This window comes from Bacillus rossius, chromosome 16 (assembly GCF_032445375.1).
Source record: "Bacillus rossius redtenbacheri isolate Brsri chromosome 16, Brsri_v3, whole genome shotgun sequence".
NCBI lineage: Eukaryota > Metazoa > Arthropoda > Insecta > Phasmatodea > Bacillidae > Bacillus > Bacillus rossius.
Genome location: NC_086343.1, coordinates 33527507 through 33542500, shown reverse-complemented (window position 1 = coordinate 33542500; position 14994 = coordinate 33527507). Strand labels below are relative to the sequence as shown.

At 40.1% G+C, this 14994-nt stretch overlaps 1 protein-coding gene across 8 annotated transcripts in view; it reads left to right on the top strand.

Annotated features, from left to right (window-relative positions):
• LOC134539976 (obscurin) overlaps positions 1-14994 on the top strand; it is a 570520-nt gene that overhangs the window by 382203 nt on the left and 173323 nt on the right. For all 8 annotated transcript variants that reach the window (XM_063382379.1, XM_063382380.1, XM_063382377.1 and 5 more), the window contains 4 exons: positions 4082-4366; positions 8209-8384; positions 9381-9486; positions 10515-10696. In XM_063382379.1, the coding sequence (XP_063238449.1) occupies positions 4082-4366; positions 8209-8384; positions 9381-9486; positions 10515-10696 (749 nt within the window). The remainder of the gene's footprint in view (positions 1-4081; positions 4367-8208; positions 8385-9380; positions 9487-10514; positions 10697-14994) is intronic.

Below are 14994 nucleotides of genomic sequence, written 5' to 3'. Positions count from 1 at the left end.
ATTGTTTTATTTGGTCGAAATTTATCAAAAACAATGTTTTGAAGTACATTCACATCTAAAATTTAGCACGCTGCATTTGTAATTAAAATTCTCAAGATTACATACAAAAAAATCGGAAACTGATCAGAAACGTTAGTGGCTCAAGTCCATTTTGACTACCTATCTCTGAAAATCAGCTATTATATATTTCCTGCAAACTTATCCCCACCAAAACACTGTAATTCAACAGTACAGAGTATTGTTTTTTTTTTGTTTACGTTTTTCACCGCCTCAACTGCGTGTGCGGTATTTGTTCATGTATATGTTGGCACTCTTGGCCGGCATTTATTTTCGTGCATTGCCGTGACAACTACGAAAATAAATAGTCGCCTCGGCTAGGACGCCCAAATACAACAATTAGCATTTGAAAGTTATGATTTGATTGTCTAATATGGAAGTGACGCTATTTTTCTGGACTGCGTTTGGCCGATTCAGAGAAAGGAACAAAGATTGAGTTAAGGCCTATCGACGATTGCGTCACCAGACGCATTTGCGGTCGGCAAAATAATGTAATTTTTGTCGTTTTATGGCCTTCTACGTCTCGTAGAAACGTGTGCGACGACAGAGACTGGGTAGGCGTACGTCTGGATGTAATAATTTTCATTCGTGAAATATATGGTTCTAGAGTAACTTGACGCTTAGTTCCAGAACCCGATGCTTTGTTCACCTTGTGCGATGCTCGAAATTTACAGTGTTTTTCACACGTGTATTTTATTTTCCAGTCGACTTGCACATCATGATGCCTTTTTCTTTACTGAACACGTAAAATCCTTCGTCGTCATATTATTTAGCTCTTTCGAAAACACAACTTTCGGCATTTTATACGTTTATCCAGTGACCACGGTAATATGACCAAAATAACAAAAAATTTCAACGGAAAACGATCATAGATGCGGAAGAGAGACATATTTCATCCACTCGGAAATAAAGAACTTAAACTCGACAGACACGCACTCGTGAAAACAAAATCATAGAACATTTCGACACTCGTAACTACCAACGCCATCTGTGATTTGTCCACCAGTAGCTAAAGTGATAATGTTTATTGCCACACTCTACTCTATGGGTGCTAGAGAAAAACAAAAGCAAAGATGGCGTCTCACATATAACCTCTTGGAATAATAAAAAACGTTTTGTGGAAGTTCCAGAATGATTCAACGTGATTTTTCGCGATAAAAAAGGTTAATTTCGCGCGAATATCGCGATTTCGTCATATTTCGCGCATCACAGCAAATTTCGTTAAAACGAAATGCAGTATATTAACGTCTTATCACTACCAAGTAAGGTTATTTGTATTACACATCATGTGCAAGTGATTTTTTTAAAATTTCACGATTTCGTCATTAACGAAATTTGACTACCCCTAGTTATTATGATTCAATTTGTTTATTAGTCACACAGCAGTTTCTGCTGAAAAATCACTAATACCTAGAATTTTATTGAATACAAAAATTTAGCAGGGCCGTAAATATATTTATTTTACTGCACAGTTACTTTTCCATCTGCATTCCAACGTGATTTTTCTTCTTTTTTTTATGCTGTGAAGGGTCGAGGAAAAGATAATTGCTTGAGCTGTCAAAATAAACATCGCTGACGGCAAGGGCGCGAGCGCATCCTGTCCATCTGTCGCTGTGATTATCTACTCCAAAAACATGTCACAGCATTTCAGGATAGCATTGTTCTTATATCTTTCGTTTATAGCCGAATGTTTTCTACCTGATCCACACAAGTTCCTTCGCCACGTTTTGAACGAAAATAACCATCAGCCGGCTAGCATAGCCGAACTCGCGTGACGTGAATTTACTTAGCGTGAGTATTTATCGGAACCCATTGTTCGGGGTATGCGAGTCCGAGGTGTATAGCATAATTCCACGCATTTTTTTTTTTTTTTTTTTTTTTTTTTTAGCTGCGCATGTGCGAAGTCAGCGATGTTATAGAAAAATAGCCGAGAACCAAACACCTGGCGACGTCACATCACACTAACCAGTCGCAAGACAAAGGCACGGGACCGGGGCGGCAATAGACGTGCGCGTAGATGCTATCAGGTGATGTGCGCAGTTTACCGGTATTGGCTAGTGTGGACAGTCAAGGGGCGGTATCTATTTTTAGCAGTCTTTTGTATGCCTGCCTGCTTACAGTACAGCGCTTGCCAAGATAAATAATGTGAACACACAGCGCCCAACAAAGTGTAACAGACTTGTTTTTCAGCCGATTTTACTCAAATTTTCGACTTTCTCTGCTCAAATTTTTCACTGTTTCTCAAAAAACGGTCGTATAAACGGAATGTACGCATCAGAGGGGGGTCGCATCGGCGGGATTCTACTGTATTTATATTATGTTAGCTACATTTAAAACCAGCAATAACTTATTCACCTCGTTATATTATACAATGAATTTGTGATAAAATAATGCAGCATGGTACTGTAGGTAGGCCTATCACACAGTCGTAGGTTATTTTGTTAAAATTTAATTTAATCCTAAAGCAAACAAAAACATAATTTATATAAACTCATATGTGATGGGTTTAATAATATAAACAGTTTTATTAACGAAAGTTATATTTTCAATTTTTCGTTATTTTACTTATTGTACGTGAAAAAATTTTTAATTTTTGCTGTGTAGAAATTTGATACATATTTGTTGTGTTTTGTGATACGTACTATTACAAAGTTTCCATATAATGTAATTAGTTTTTTTCAATAAATATATAGACTATGCACATTTATTCGTAATAAAAAAGTTTAATTTTTCTGGGATTGAAATGCACTCAAAATAAGTCCAGTTATATATGAATTTTGCTCAATTACAAATGATTATGAAAATAAAGGATATCCTTTTTCCCTCTTCGTATCTTGAAAACCTAGCCAACATTCCTGCCATGCAGGTACATATGTAGAAAATATCATTGAAAACAATATACACCAATAAAACCCCTCACAGGTATTGCAAAATTAATAATGATGGAAAAGATAGTTGCTGAAAGATTTTTGTAATACATAGATTGTTTTCAAGAAGCTCCTACTCCAAACATTTGCAATCTTCCTTCCAAAATAATTGATACGAAACTGTCCTTAAAAATTAACATTTTGTTACGACTTGCAGTGATTATATAAATCGTAATGTACACTTTCATAACTGATTTGCTAAACCAATAAAAACTGCATAAAAATTTACTTTCATCTCAAAAGTATACACAAATATATGATACAAGTTACAGCCAATTAACCAGAAACTACAGACTAAAAAAGGTGTATTTTTAAGAGATAAGAATTTTTTTAAATCTAAAAAGATACATGTGTGTGTAAACTTTTTATAATATTTGTGTTTTTTAGTTCTTTTTTCACAAGAAATAAAGTTGACATTTGCATTACATGATAATATCTATCCCTCCTTAAAACATTTTTTTTTCCACAACGTTATAGAATGTTCCAGTTCTCTGGGGTACCTTTACAACTGATTTTAAATTATGAATTATATTCATAAACATAACTTCCAGTCCAGCAACTAGAGAAAAGAGATGAATATAATGAAAAAATTAACACACTATCATGAGAAATGTTATTGGCCTTTTACCAGTGACTTCAACACTAAAAGCATCGTTACCTCACTTCCATATGGACTTTTCGCTAACCAGGACAATGTTGATTCTGATACCAGTTATAGCAGTTTAAAGAATACGCTTTTAGCTCTACCGGAATGAAACTATCGGATCGTTCCTCTAGCGGAATCATTCCGACAGCTTCAAGAACAGGGCCCCAGAGCTCAGTAGAGTTTTTTTTTTTTTTTTAAATTACGTGAGTTTGCCTTGATAGTAAGACGAAAATCACAAGTCTATTGTTAATGCAATTTATTGGAAACCTTTGCAAGTCATTCGATACATGTAGATCACCTTTACAGTTTTAGACCCTGTAAAATTTATTGTCTGCCTAATTTTCGTTAACATTGTAAAATTTAAAAAAAAATGTGCATTGAGATAATGGGGAGTGGAGTCTGGGGTCTGGCAAGTGTTGAGAGTGAGCGTCGCGTGCCCGGCTTGTGGCAGGGTGAAGGACGGCGAGGACGTCAGGCCAGACGGCAAGCGCGTGACGGCCTCGCAGGACGGCCACACCCACACCCTTGTGGTGAGCGGCGCGACCCGCGCCGACGCCGGCCGCTACGTGTGCGAGGCGTGGAACGACCACGGCTGGGTCAAGGACGAGTGCGAGCTGAACGTGCGCTGCGCCCCGGAGTTCCGGCGCGAGCTGGTGGACATCACCGTCAGCGAGGGCGACGTGGACGTGGAGCTCGTCGTCACCGTCGAGGCCTACCCCAGGCCCAAGGTCAAGTGGTGTGTGTCGCAACTAGGGACACCGACAATCATGTCGGAGCTCCGCCCGACACCGACAAGCATGTCGGAGCTCCGCCTAACACCGACAAGCATGTCGGAGCTCCGCCTAACACCGACAAGCATGTCGGAGCTCCGCCTAACACAGACAATCATGTCGGAGCTCCGCCTAACACCGACAAGCACGTCAGAGCTATGTCAGAGCTCCGCCTAACACCGACAAGCATGTCGGAGCTCCGCCTAACACCGACAAGCATGTCGGAGCTCCGCCTAACACCGACAAGCATGTCGGAGCTCCGCCTAACACAGACAATCATGTCGGAGCTCCGCCTAACACCGACAAGCACGTCAGAGCTATGTCAGAGCTCCGCCTAACACCGACAAGCATGTCGGAGCTCCGCCTAGCACCGACAAGCATGTCGGAGCTCCGCCTAACACAGACAATCATGTCGGAGCTCCGCCTAACACAGACAAGCATGTCGGAGCTCCGCCTAACACAGACAAGCATGTCGGAGCTCCGCCTAACACCGACAAGCATGTCGGAGCTCCGCCTAACACAGACAAGCATGTCGGAGCTCCGCCTAACACCGACAAGCATGTCGGAGCTCCGCCTAACACAGACAATCATGTCGGAGCTCCGCCTAACACCGACAAGCACGTCAGAGCTATGTCAGAGCTCCGCCTAACACCGACAAGCATGTCGGAGCTCCGCCTAACACTGACAAGCATGTCGGAGCTCCGCCTAACACAGACAAGCATGTCGGAGCTCCGCCTAACACAGACAATCATGTCGGAGCTCCGCCTAACACCGACAAGCACGTCAGAGCTATGTCAGAGCTCCGCTTAACACCGACAAGCATGTCGGAGCTCCGCCTAGCACCGACAAGCATGTCGGAGCTCCGCCTAACACAGACAATCATGTCGGAGCTCCGCCTAACACAGACAAGCATGTCGGAGCTCCGCCTAACACAGACAAGCATGTCGGAGCTCCGCCTAACACCGACAAGCATGTCGGAGCTCCGCCTAACACAGACAAGCATGTCGGAGCTCCGCCTAACACCGACAAGCATGTCGGAGCTCCGCCTAACACCGACAAGCATGTCGGAGCTCCGCCTAACACCGACAAGCATGACGGAGCTCCGCCTAACACCGACAAGCATGTCTGAGCTCCGCCAAACACCGAGATTCAAAATGCAAATTATAATATGGAATTAAGTAGCATATAACCAAAATACAGTCAAACCTCTCAGAAACGACCCCTCACAGTTCCCAGGAATAGGGTTGTAATAGAGGGGGGGGGGGGGTCGTAATAGATGTTTTCCAAAATTTTCAGTTCATTTCAACATCACCCCCCCCCCCCCCCCCACACACACACACACACACACCACCACCACTCGCTAGAAACCAGCCGTACAATGGCAGGATGCTGTCACTCACAATGCTAGACGGCTTTGCTTTAAACCCACTTAAACCTTCATGACAAGTCCGTCGCCCTACAGGCCACCTCTAAAGAAAATATGTCAAAAGACAGTTTATTTTTACTTGTTAGTTTATATGTACGTTTTATGCTTGCCGTAGTTAAATACACTAGAACCCCGAAGTCACGAATCCCGGATTTAACGAAGCAGTGATTTTACAAATACATTCTCGGGAACCGTCAAAAAATTGGACATTTTGACCAAAATGTGAAAATCATAAAAAAAAAATTAAAAAAATGAAATAAAAGATCATTAAAATTTGTTTATTCTACAACACAGAGTATTTTTGTGCCGGCTTTAATACTTCCAATAATGTTCATGTAAGAATAACAAAAAAATAATGGGTAATTTCCTTTAAAAATATGGCAGCTGTAGGTTCTGCAACGCGAGTGGGCGCACACGAAGCTCGCCCGGCTGACTGGCGGCAGCGGCTTCATGACGCATAAGCTCACCCCTCCCTCCCCTCGTTCACATTCAAGGCTAGCTCATCCCTCCCAGACACACAAACCATCTAGTGTCCTCCCTGTAACACCCCAACTTCGCTTCCATTGAAAAACCTTCAGTGAGAAAATGCTCTTTTCACGCTCCCTTCTCCCGTAAAATTGGGCTATTATGAATGGTGTACTAAAGCGGTGAGGGAGGGGTCAAAATATGTCACTTTTCACACCATGTTCGAGTTCAGTCATCTCTGGCAAGGAATTTACAAGCTTTCAAACTTAAATATAAATATATTTTAATAGCAAGGGTCCTATGAAAAGGAATATACAGAATAAAATCAAGCTGCTCTCACCAAACAAAGCATAAAACGGCCCAATGCGTGGTCGTTTCGTTATTGCTCGCACGAGAGGCAAGATGTGGAATGTTAGAACAAAGATAAATGCGAGGGAGACAGACGGCAGCCAGTGTGTTTCCTGCTTGGGGAATAAGTGGCGTAGCCTTTTTTTTTTATGCTGCGTGAAGCACCTTTTTCTATCAACCCACGGGAAAAGATAATTGCTTGAGCTGTCAAAATAAACATCGCTGCGGCAATTAAAACAAGTCGAGGCGGGCTTGCATCCAGTCGGTCGCTGTGTATTGTCAACTGATAGTAATGAAAATCAAGAGAAATACAGCAGGTAGCTTTGCCTTAACTGCGTATCACACTAGACACTCGCAAAAAGCTAAACGTAAACACGTTGTCACAAAAACCTTTATCTGCACCCTGCTGGCAAAGGAACGTGGAATGGGGGTTGTCAAGCGCTGACAGCGGTCGACAGGAAGTGGTATCTATTTTTAGATATGCGCTGCTTACGGCAATACAGCACTCGGCAAGAGAAACGCAGTAACACACTACTCACCACAAGAAACTTATTTTCTGTCCGATTTTCTTCGGATAGAGAGGTGGTCGCAATAAATGGGGTCGCAACAGAAAGGTTTTACTTTAATTTAAATAGTATGAAAAAATTTATCTTTTAATGTTTGGAATTCAAGGAATATCATTTCTGGACAAAAAAATTGTACCAAAGTGCATGGATGAGAAAAACTATTTTAATATGTTAAGTTGTGGATTTCTTATTGGATTACTTTTAAACCACAAATGCTCACTAATTGATTTTTATTGTTTTAAATATATCTGGTTTAGACCAATTTATTACATATGATTTTATCATAAGAATGCAGCATGTAAATGTTATCACTATTTTGGTGGAGTAAGTAGGTATTCAAAAACAGTTACACCGAATTCTTCTGTTTTTAAAACGAAATGGGCTAAAAAGAAAACCATAAAATATTGTCTCTAGCTATTACACTTCTAACTCGATACAAAATATCAATCTGTTGTAATGTCAGCCAATTCAATATATGGAAATAGTTTTTTTTTTTTTTTAAATCATAAAATTTTTACTTACCGAGTTAAAACTTTATAGCAAAACAAAATAACATTGCAAAAAAAATAACAAACATAAATGTTTGTGGCTCTAAGTGAAAATAACATAATTCCAAGTAATTACTCATTAATGTAATTTTTTTTTCAATGGGAAACCTTAAACAAAACACAAAAAAAAAAAAAAAAAAACATTATTTCTAGATCCTTTAATTATTTTTGGTTACTTACTCGTCAGATTTGTTTGGAGCCACTTATACTATAACTACCATGGTTTTATAATATGTTGTTTTGTAAAGCTAATGAAGACAGTAATTACAGCAGGAGCGAAAGCACCATTTTGTTTCACCACTTTGGCCCACTGTTTACTTTCAAATTCTTTTCCACTCGGTGGCAGTGATAGGTTTTGTCGGGAGAAGGGTAGGGTGCTCAACCCCCACCCCCGCGTGCACCCCATGACTTGACAGTTGGTGGGTGTGATTGGAGGAGGCTGGGTTGTGGCGCAGGTACCTGGACGACATGGAGATCACGGAGAAGCGGACGGAGTACACCCGGATCGAGGAAGGGGACAACTATAAGCTGGTGATCAAGGAGGTGACCACGCAGACGTCGGGCAGGTACAGCGCCAAGGTCGCCAACGACCTCGGCTCCAGCGAGACCGGCTGCACCGTCACCGTCAACTGTAAGTCTGCGTCACATTTTTTTTATATAATTTATGACAGTATAAAATAAGTTTTTTTTTTATGTCAAAAAGGCCTGATAGTATCAGTCTGGCAACAGTATGCGCCATTTACTTTGTACTGCCATCCAAACAGTCTTTCAGTTCACTTACTTTTTCATGACTTTTGGGACTTTGTGACCTGTTAGACACCCTGCTCTGATGATTTGCACCAAGCAAACAAAAAAACAGAACAAATACATGCAAATCGGATAAAACCTGTCCGTGGTACGAGAAACAAACGCGACTGTTCATGAAGGTCACTAAAAGTCCCTAAATAAACAGCGACGATGCTGAAAGCCAGTAGATTGGCAGACGTTGCTTATGTCACTTGTGCCACTGGCTAGACTGAGTTCGTCACGTCCCGGTCTGAGACCGGGTGATAACGGTACGGCACGGCGGCATACGCGCGGATGTAAAAACATTTGGTCCTTTAAAATCCATAGCCGTAACTTAACTTGCCATAGCTACAAATACTAGTTTCTCTTTTGAAATAATAATTGATTTTTAGCATTTAATTTTTTTTCTTTTCTTTAGAATGACAACTGTAATAATACTGTCAATGTTATGTTAATAGAAAAATCCAAAAATAGTACAATTTTAAAAAGTACTCAATTTTTTAATAGCTTACGATAGTATGAAATAATTTTTTTTTTTATGTTATCAAGCCTGGTTCCATGATCCTGGTAACTATGTTCTGCAATCCAAACATGAGGCACACTTTAATTATAAAACTTTGAGACTGTGTTTATAATGAAAATGTGATAATTTGTTCGCAACATTTCTTTTCTATTGTTTCTGCAGTGGGGTAATGTTAACCACTTAATTTCTGTTATCTCACCATTGCGATATATTTTTTGTAAATATCTTTGACTAAAAAAAACTGAAACAACAATGCAGCTGGGACGGAGCTGCCAGTTAAGGGTGTTGCCATGTAGCGAGGGGGGATCGTGCTTGCAGACAAGCCGCGCTTCCCCAAGGGCCTGAAGGACTTAGCGGTGGACGAAGGGGACAGCCTGACTCTCACCATTCACTGCGCGGCCGTTCCGGAGCCGAAGGTGACATGGTGAGTCCATCGTCCACTCACGCTGTCTGCCCATTGCAAGCTAATTCAGATAATTCACAGTGCTCCCGGGATTGAAGCAAATATACCATTATCATATTTCAAGAAATATTTTTTGAATGCTTTAAATAATATTTTAAGTTTTTCTAAGAAAGAGCACATGAAAGTTTCAGCAGTGATGAAAAAAATTTTGTCTTCTGACCATTCAGCTCTCTTTTTTTTTATGAATGACTCCCAAATTTACTAGGTATTCTGTTTGATATGTCTATAAACACTCTAAGTTTAAAAAAAAACACGAATCAAACTTCACAGACTGGTTGAAGTTGTACATTAGCTCACTAATGGTTCTGCAGGCAACGCTGCTTATGCCATCTGTGCTTTCCGCAAATATGACGCACTAGTTCGCGATTCCAGGGGCTTCAGTGTTGATGCTGTAAACCTTAAAATTCAAGTTTATTGTTCTGTTACGAGTCTTCAGCATAATGTTTGTGAAGTGCAGTTCTGAACATTACACTTTCCATAACGCTGTGAGCATCATACAATTTTTTTAATTGTGAAATTATTCGTTACACTCTCGTGACTTTGTCGCCTCCGCTTGCCCTAATGGCTGAAAAAACATTAAACTTAAGCAGGGCCCGCGCGTCCATATAGGTGAACTAGGCAACCGCCTAGGGCGCCAAGTAGCTGGGGGCGGCGCAGCACGACACATAACAGCTGATATAATATGTTCAACGATTATTGTAACACTTAGGAATGTTTATATTTATATAAGTACATAATTATTTAAAGTCCACAGTAACCTGTTTATGATTTGTAATAAGTAAAAAAAAACACAAGCCTGCTAACATTTGATCATTGACAAAATCTTAGGCTTACGTGATGTATTTTGAGGCAAGGAAAAATTTTTTTGGGGTGTCCGGGGGGGGGGTCTTTAAGGTTTTTCGCCTAGGGCGCCAATTTACCTTACGCCGGCCCTGAACTTAAGTAATACTTGCCAGCGACTCCCGCTCCTTGTGAGATGTTGCTCGCAGGTTCAAGGACGGCCAGGAGGTGAACGCGGGGGCCAACATCAAGATCAGCCGCGGCTCGGCGTCGCTGGAGGAGTACAGCCTGTCGCTGACCATCGTGAAGGAGGTGGACGCCGGGGAGTACGAGGCCCGGGCGGAGAACCAGATGGGCAGCGCCTCCACCCGGAGCACGGTCAAGGTCAACAGTAAGTACGACGCCGGCCGGGTCCCCCGCGTAGCACCGGCATTCGTACACGAGCAACAGTCGTCGCGATGTTCTCTCTGATGGGGAGGATTCATTTCAAATAATTTCATGAACATGGGCCGTTGCTGGTTTTACACTGGTTTTAACAGAACAACTCAAGAATAGAAAATAATGTACATAAACTCACGTAGAAGAAGCCAATACTAGCTGATGTTGAATGTTACATTCCTAGACAACACATATAATTCAGTGGAAGGAATTTAGCCCAAAAAACGCACAACACAGGCGAAAACAGTGGGCTGACAACTGTAATACAGTTGCAACTAGTAAAGTAAATATAGAAATACAACAGCCTTCATCCTTGGACAACACAATGTGAGTTCCGAAACAACTAGCATGGTTGGTGAGCGTTGGTGCAGGGCGATTAAAAGGGTTACGGATGAACCAAAAACACGTAAAACATCACAAAAGTAACAAATATGAGTAATAGGACTCAATTTTTTTACCACATAATGAGCTTTCTAAATATGGCCAACAGTGGGTTGTAATTTTTTTTTTTTTTTAACACTTCACAAATGTTATGATGTTTACGTGTTGTTCTTTACGAATGGTATGAGCCCATTGGCCAATCATAGGTAGATTCTAATTGATATGAATGCAACGAAACTTAAAGAGAATAATTGATGTAACTTAATTTTTGACTAAATTTCCACACCATCAACCTAACAGTGATGGTATAGCAGTCTGTGAACGTTAAAAACTTGAAGGAAGTTAGATAATCCCTTTTACTCAGTTAGGGAGCGGACTTGTTTTTCGTAGCTCCCTCATGCATCCACTGATGTTAAATGCTTTCCAGACATGTTGGTCATTAATGCCATTGTGCGTAAGAATGCCAGCACCGTACCAGTAGAGACTCTTTGATGGCTTGGTTTAGGTTTATGAAAATAAGTACCGTATTTACTAGAGCTGTACGAACCTGCAAATTTTTAAGTCGAGTTGAGTCGAGTCGAATTATACAATAATTAGTTCGAGTCGATTCGAGTCGAGTTTGTAGATCATAAATTCAAGTCGAGTCGATTCGAGTCTGAATTTTTATTTGAATCTTTGACACTTAAGTTGAGCTTGAATATTTGCACTTTACTGCTAAGAGTCCTTAGACTGGCCCACGTAATCAAATATATTTAAAATACAAGTATTAATACAAATAATTCATTTAGAATAAATTCTTAACTGATATAATACAATTCAATAATTGAGGTATAGAGCATAGAAAAAAGTATTTTTTGAATTTTTAAATTTTATTTAACAAATATTGCCCAACTATGAAAATTAAAAAAAATTGATATCTCCTAAAGTATTTGGAATTTCTTATATCTGCCGGCTTTAATGAAAAGAGGAATTTTAAGAGCATATAATTAAAGTATTTTCAGAATTTTTAAATTTTATTTAACAAATATCGCCCAACTATGAAAATTAAAAAATTCGATATCTCATAAAGTATTTGGAATTTCTTATATCTGCCGGCTTTAATGAAAAGAGGAATTTAAAGAGCATATAATTAAAGTATTTTAAGTTTTTAACATTTTTTTTCGCAAATACCGCTCAACTACATATTTACCTTATTTTGGACCGAACGAGTTAGCTGCGGCCTGCAGCATTCACGAGTCAATAAAAAAATGAATATAATTTAGGCTTGTTGGCGCGAAGGTTAGGTTACGTTTCACACAATCATTAGAACATTTTTGAAAACTTTCACTTATGGGAAGTGTAAGGCCGTGCTACAATTAACGCAACATTACAATAAACGTTCCCATAACAAATATAATACATTTAAAGATTATTGCTACAACACTAACGCCGTTACGTTGCCGGCCAATCGCAAGCTGGCACTTCCAACCAATCCATGCTTTTGTATTTGTATTAAATAGTTACACTTTATAAAATACTTTATACTTCATAATTAATTTTAACTTGCCACTTAATTTGGATAGCAAACAATTATACAAAATGCACTCTCGCCGAACGTAATAGTGTAAACAAACACGGAAAAAAAATTCATGTTCGCCACCCTACACTTCCTAAAATTAGTGGAGCACAGTTGTTTTTTTTAACTGCCATTTCGTGATTGGTGGCGTATCTGTCGCAAACATGCGCTCTGTAACACAAATATAACGCTACCGTTAATTTATTATTGTAACGTTGCGCCGATTGTAGCACGGATTTACTAAAAAAAAAAGTAATATTTGGGCCGATATTAAGATTATAAAATTTAATTTGTGTTTTGTTTATTAAAAATGTGTTCGTCTTCTTTGCTATGTGGTCACACCTGTTAAGTTGGCAATATGTAAAACTAAAATATAAATAATATGGCCGATTGTCGTCATTGTTTTTAAGTACGTGTTTCGGTCTTACGTACGTATTTTTAGTGTCGGCTGAAGTCACGTAAGGAGATATTAAGAATTGTAATTCAATTTTATCATATTTTATCATCGAGTTTTATCCAATTTCCTTTCGAGTTTCGCCCCGTCGAGTAAAATAAACTCGAATGCCGAGCCGAGCCGAGCTGATGCTACTCGCTCGACTCGACTCGAATTTTCGAGTCTCGGCCCATCACTAGTATTTACTCGTGTATAGCGCGCCCTCGTGTATAGCGCGCACCACGATTTTTGCAACTAATTCCAAAGAAAAAAAAATGAAATTTTTTTTTTTCCCCATAAATAAATTTTACTAACATTTTGTGGTACCTGATTATTTAAATTGATGTGTGGTGATGCGTCAGGAAAATACATAAACTCTGCTGTCTAAACGGAAGATAATGAAGCGCTATATCGTCACAACTGGTACGTGGAAGGAAGGAAGGGAGGGAGGCGTGCCGCGCTACGTTGCTAAGCTGGCGCGGAGAACTTGATGACTCACCGGTGAGGAATGGAGGAAGTGAAGAAGTTGCCAGGGGGGGGGGGGGGACTGGTGACAACATTCTCTCTTTCTCTCTCTCTCTTTTTACTACTTCTGAGCTGGCTATCTGAAAAGGGGGGAGGTCTAAAAATAAACAAGAGACCATGATGTGCGAGCTTGCGCGCGCACGCGTGTGTGTGTGTGTGTGTGTGTGTGAAACAGAGGCCTTGTTGCTTGTGCGTATGTGTGGGGGCTGGCCAGAAACGTCACCCGTCACCCGGCAGTTAACGACTTCCACTCCTCCCCGCCTCCCCCCCCCCCACCACAAAATTTTTTTTTCCGTGTATAGCGCGCATCCTTATTTTTTTCCTTTACTTGAGGGGAAAAAAGGGCGCGCTATACACGAGTATATACGGTAATTAATGGGGGCTATGTTTTATATTTCATTTGGATGACTGCAGTTCAATATTTCATTTGTAATTGCTGAGAAAACCAGACTTTAGTTTTAAATCAAGGTGACATAGTATGGTTGAATCACAAGTTTAGTGGTTAGTGCCATTGTCTTTGAACCATTAACCAATAGCAATTGGATGACCCTTATTTATATTTACACATCTTCAGCTCCAACATAGGTAGAGCTGTGCTGATTCTGACTTAAGTACGTACAACATCCAGATGGATTCTTTGTGTGCGTGACTTGTGGTAGTGTCAAGCGCGTGGCAACAGTTCAATCTGTTCACCTTCTCTCCAGGTTGAGCAGGATGACCTGCCCTCTACACTAGAATAAGTAAGTACAAGTCTGTCGTTGTCCCTTGACCCTGAGCGTGACCCGGTGAGGCTCCGCACGACCCCGCCCATGTTGTTTCTGACCTCAACAACCCTCGAGACTGGTTGTACGTTCCTCCATTAGTGGCATCAGGGTGGATTGCACAGTGCTGAGCTTGAGGGAAGTACTTTTGATCGAAACACTGTTAAATCAAAACTTTACATTAAAAATTAACTACTGGTAATATTACGTTCCTCATAAAATACAAAAAACATGGCTTTTCGTTATTTAATCAAGAATCATTGGTAGAAAATCAAATTAAATAAAAAGTTTCATGAACCTGCCTTAGATTACAAAAAAAAAAAAAATTAAATATAACTTCCAAGATTTTGGTACATTATAATTTTTGAGTTCTATTACATGTAAGGCAGTTCATGCTAGCAGCCACAAATACATGTATTACAAGTGTCCACAGTTATGTAGTAATTTGTTTGGTAAAAAACAAAATTTATCTTTGTTATTAGAATTCAAACCACTGAAACGTTAAGCTACTTTGGCTTTGCAATCCATTCTCGGTCCATATAGAATTTTTGTTTTGCTTGCAGTGGCCAATCCTAGATTTTCCAGAGTGTAATATG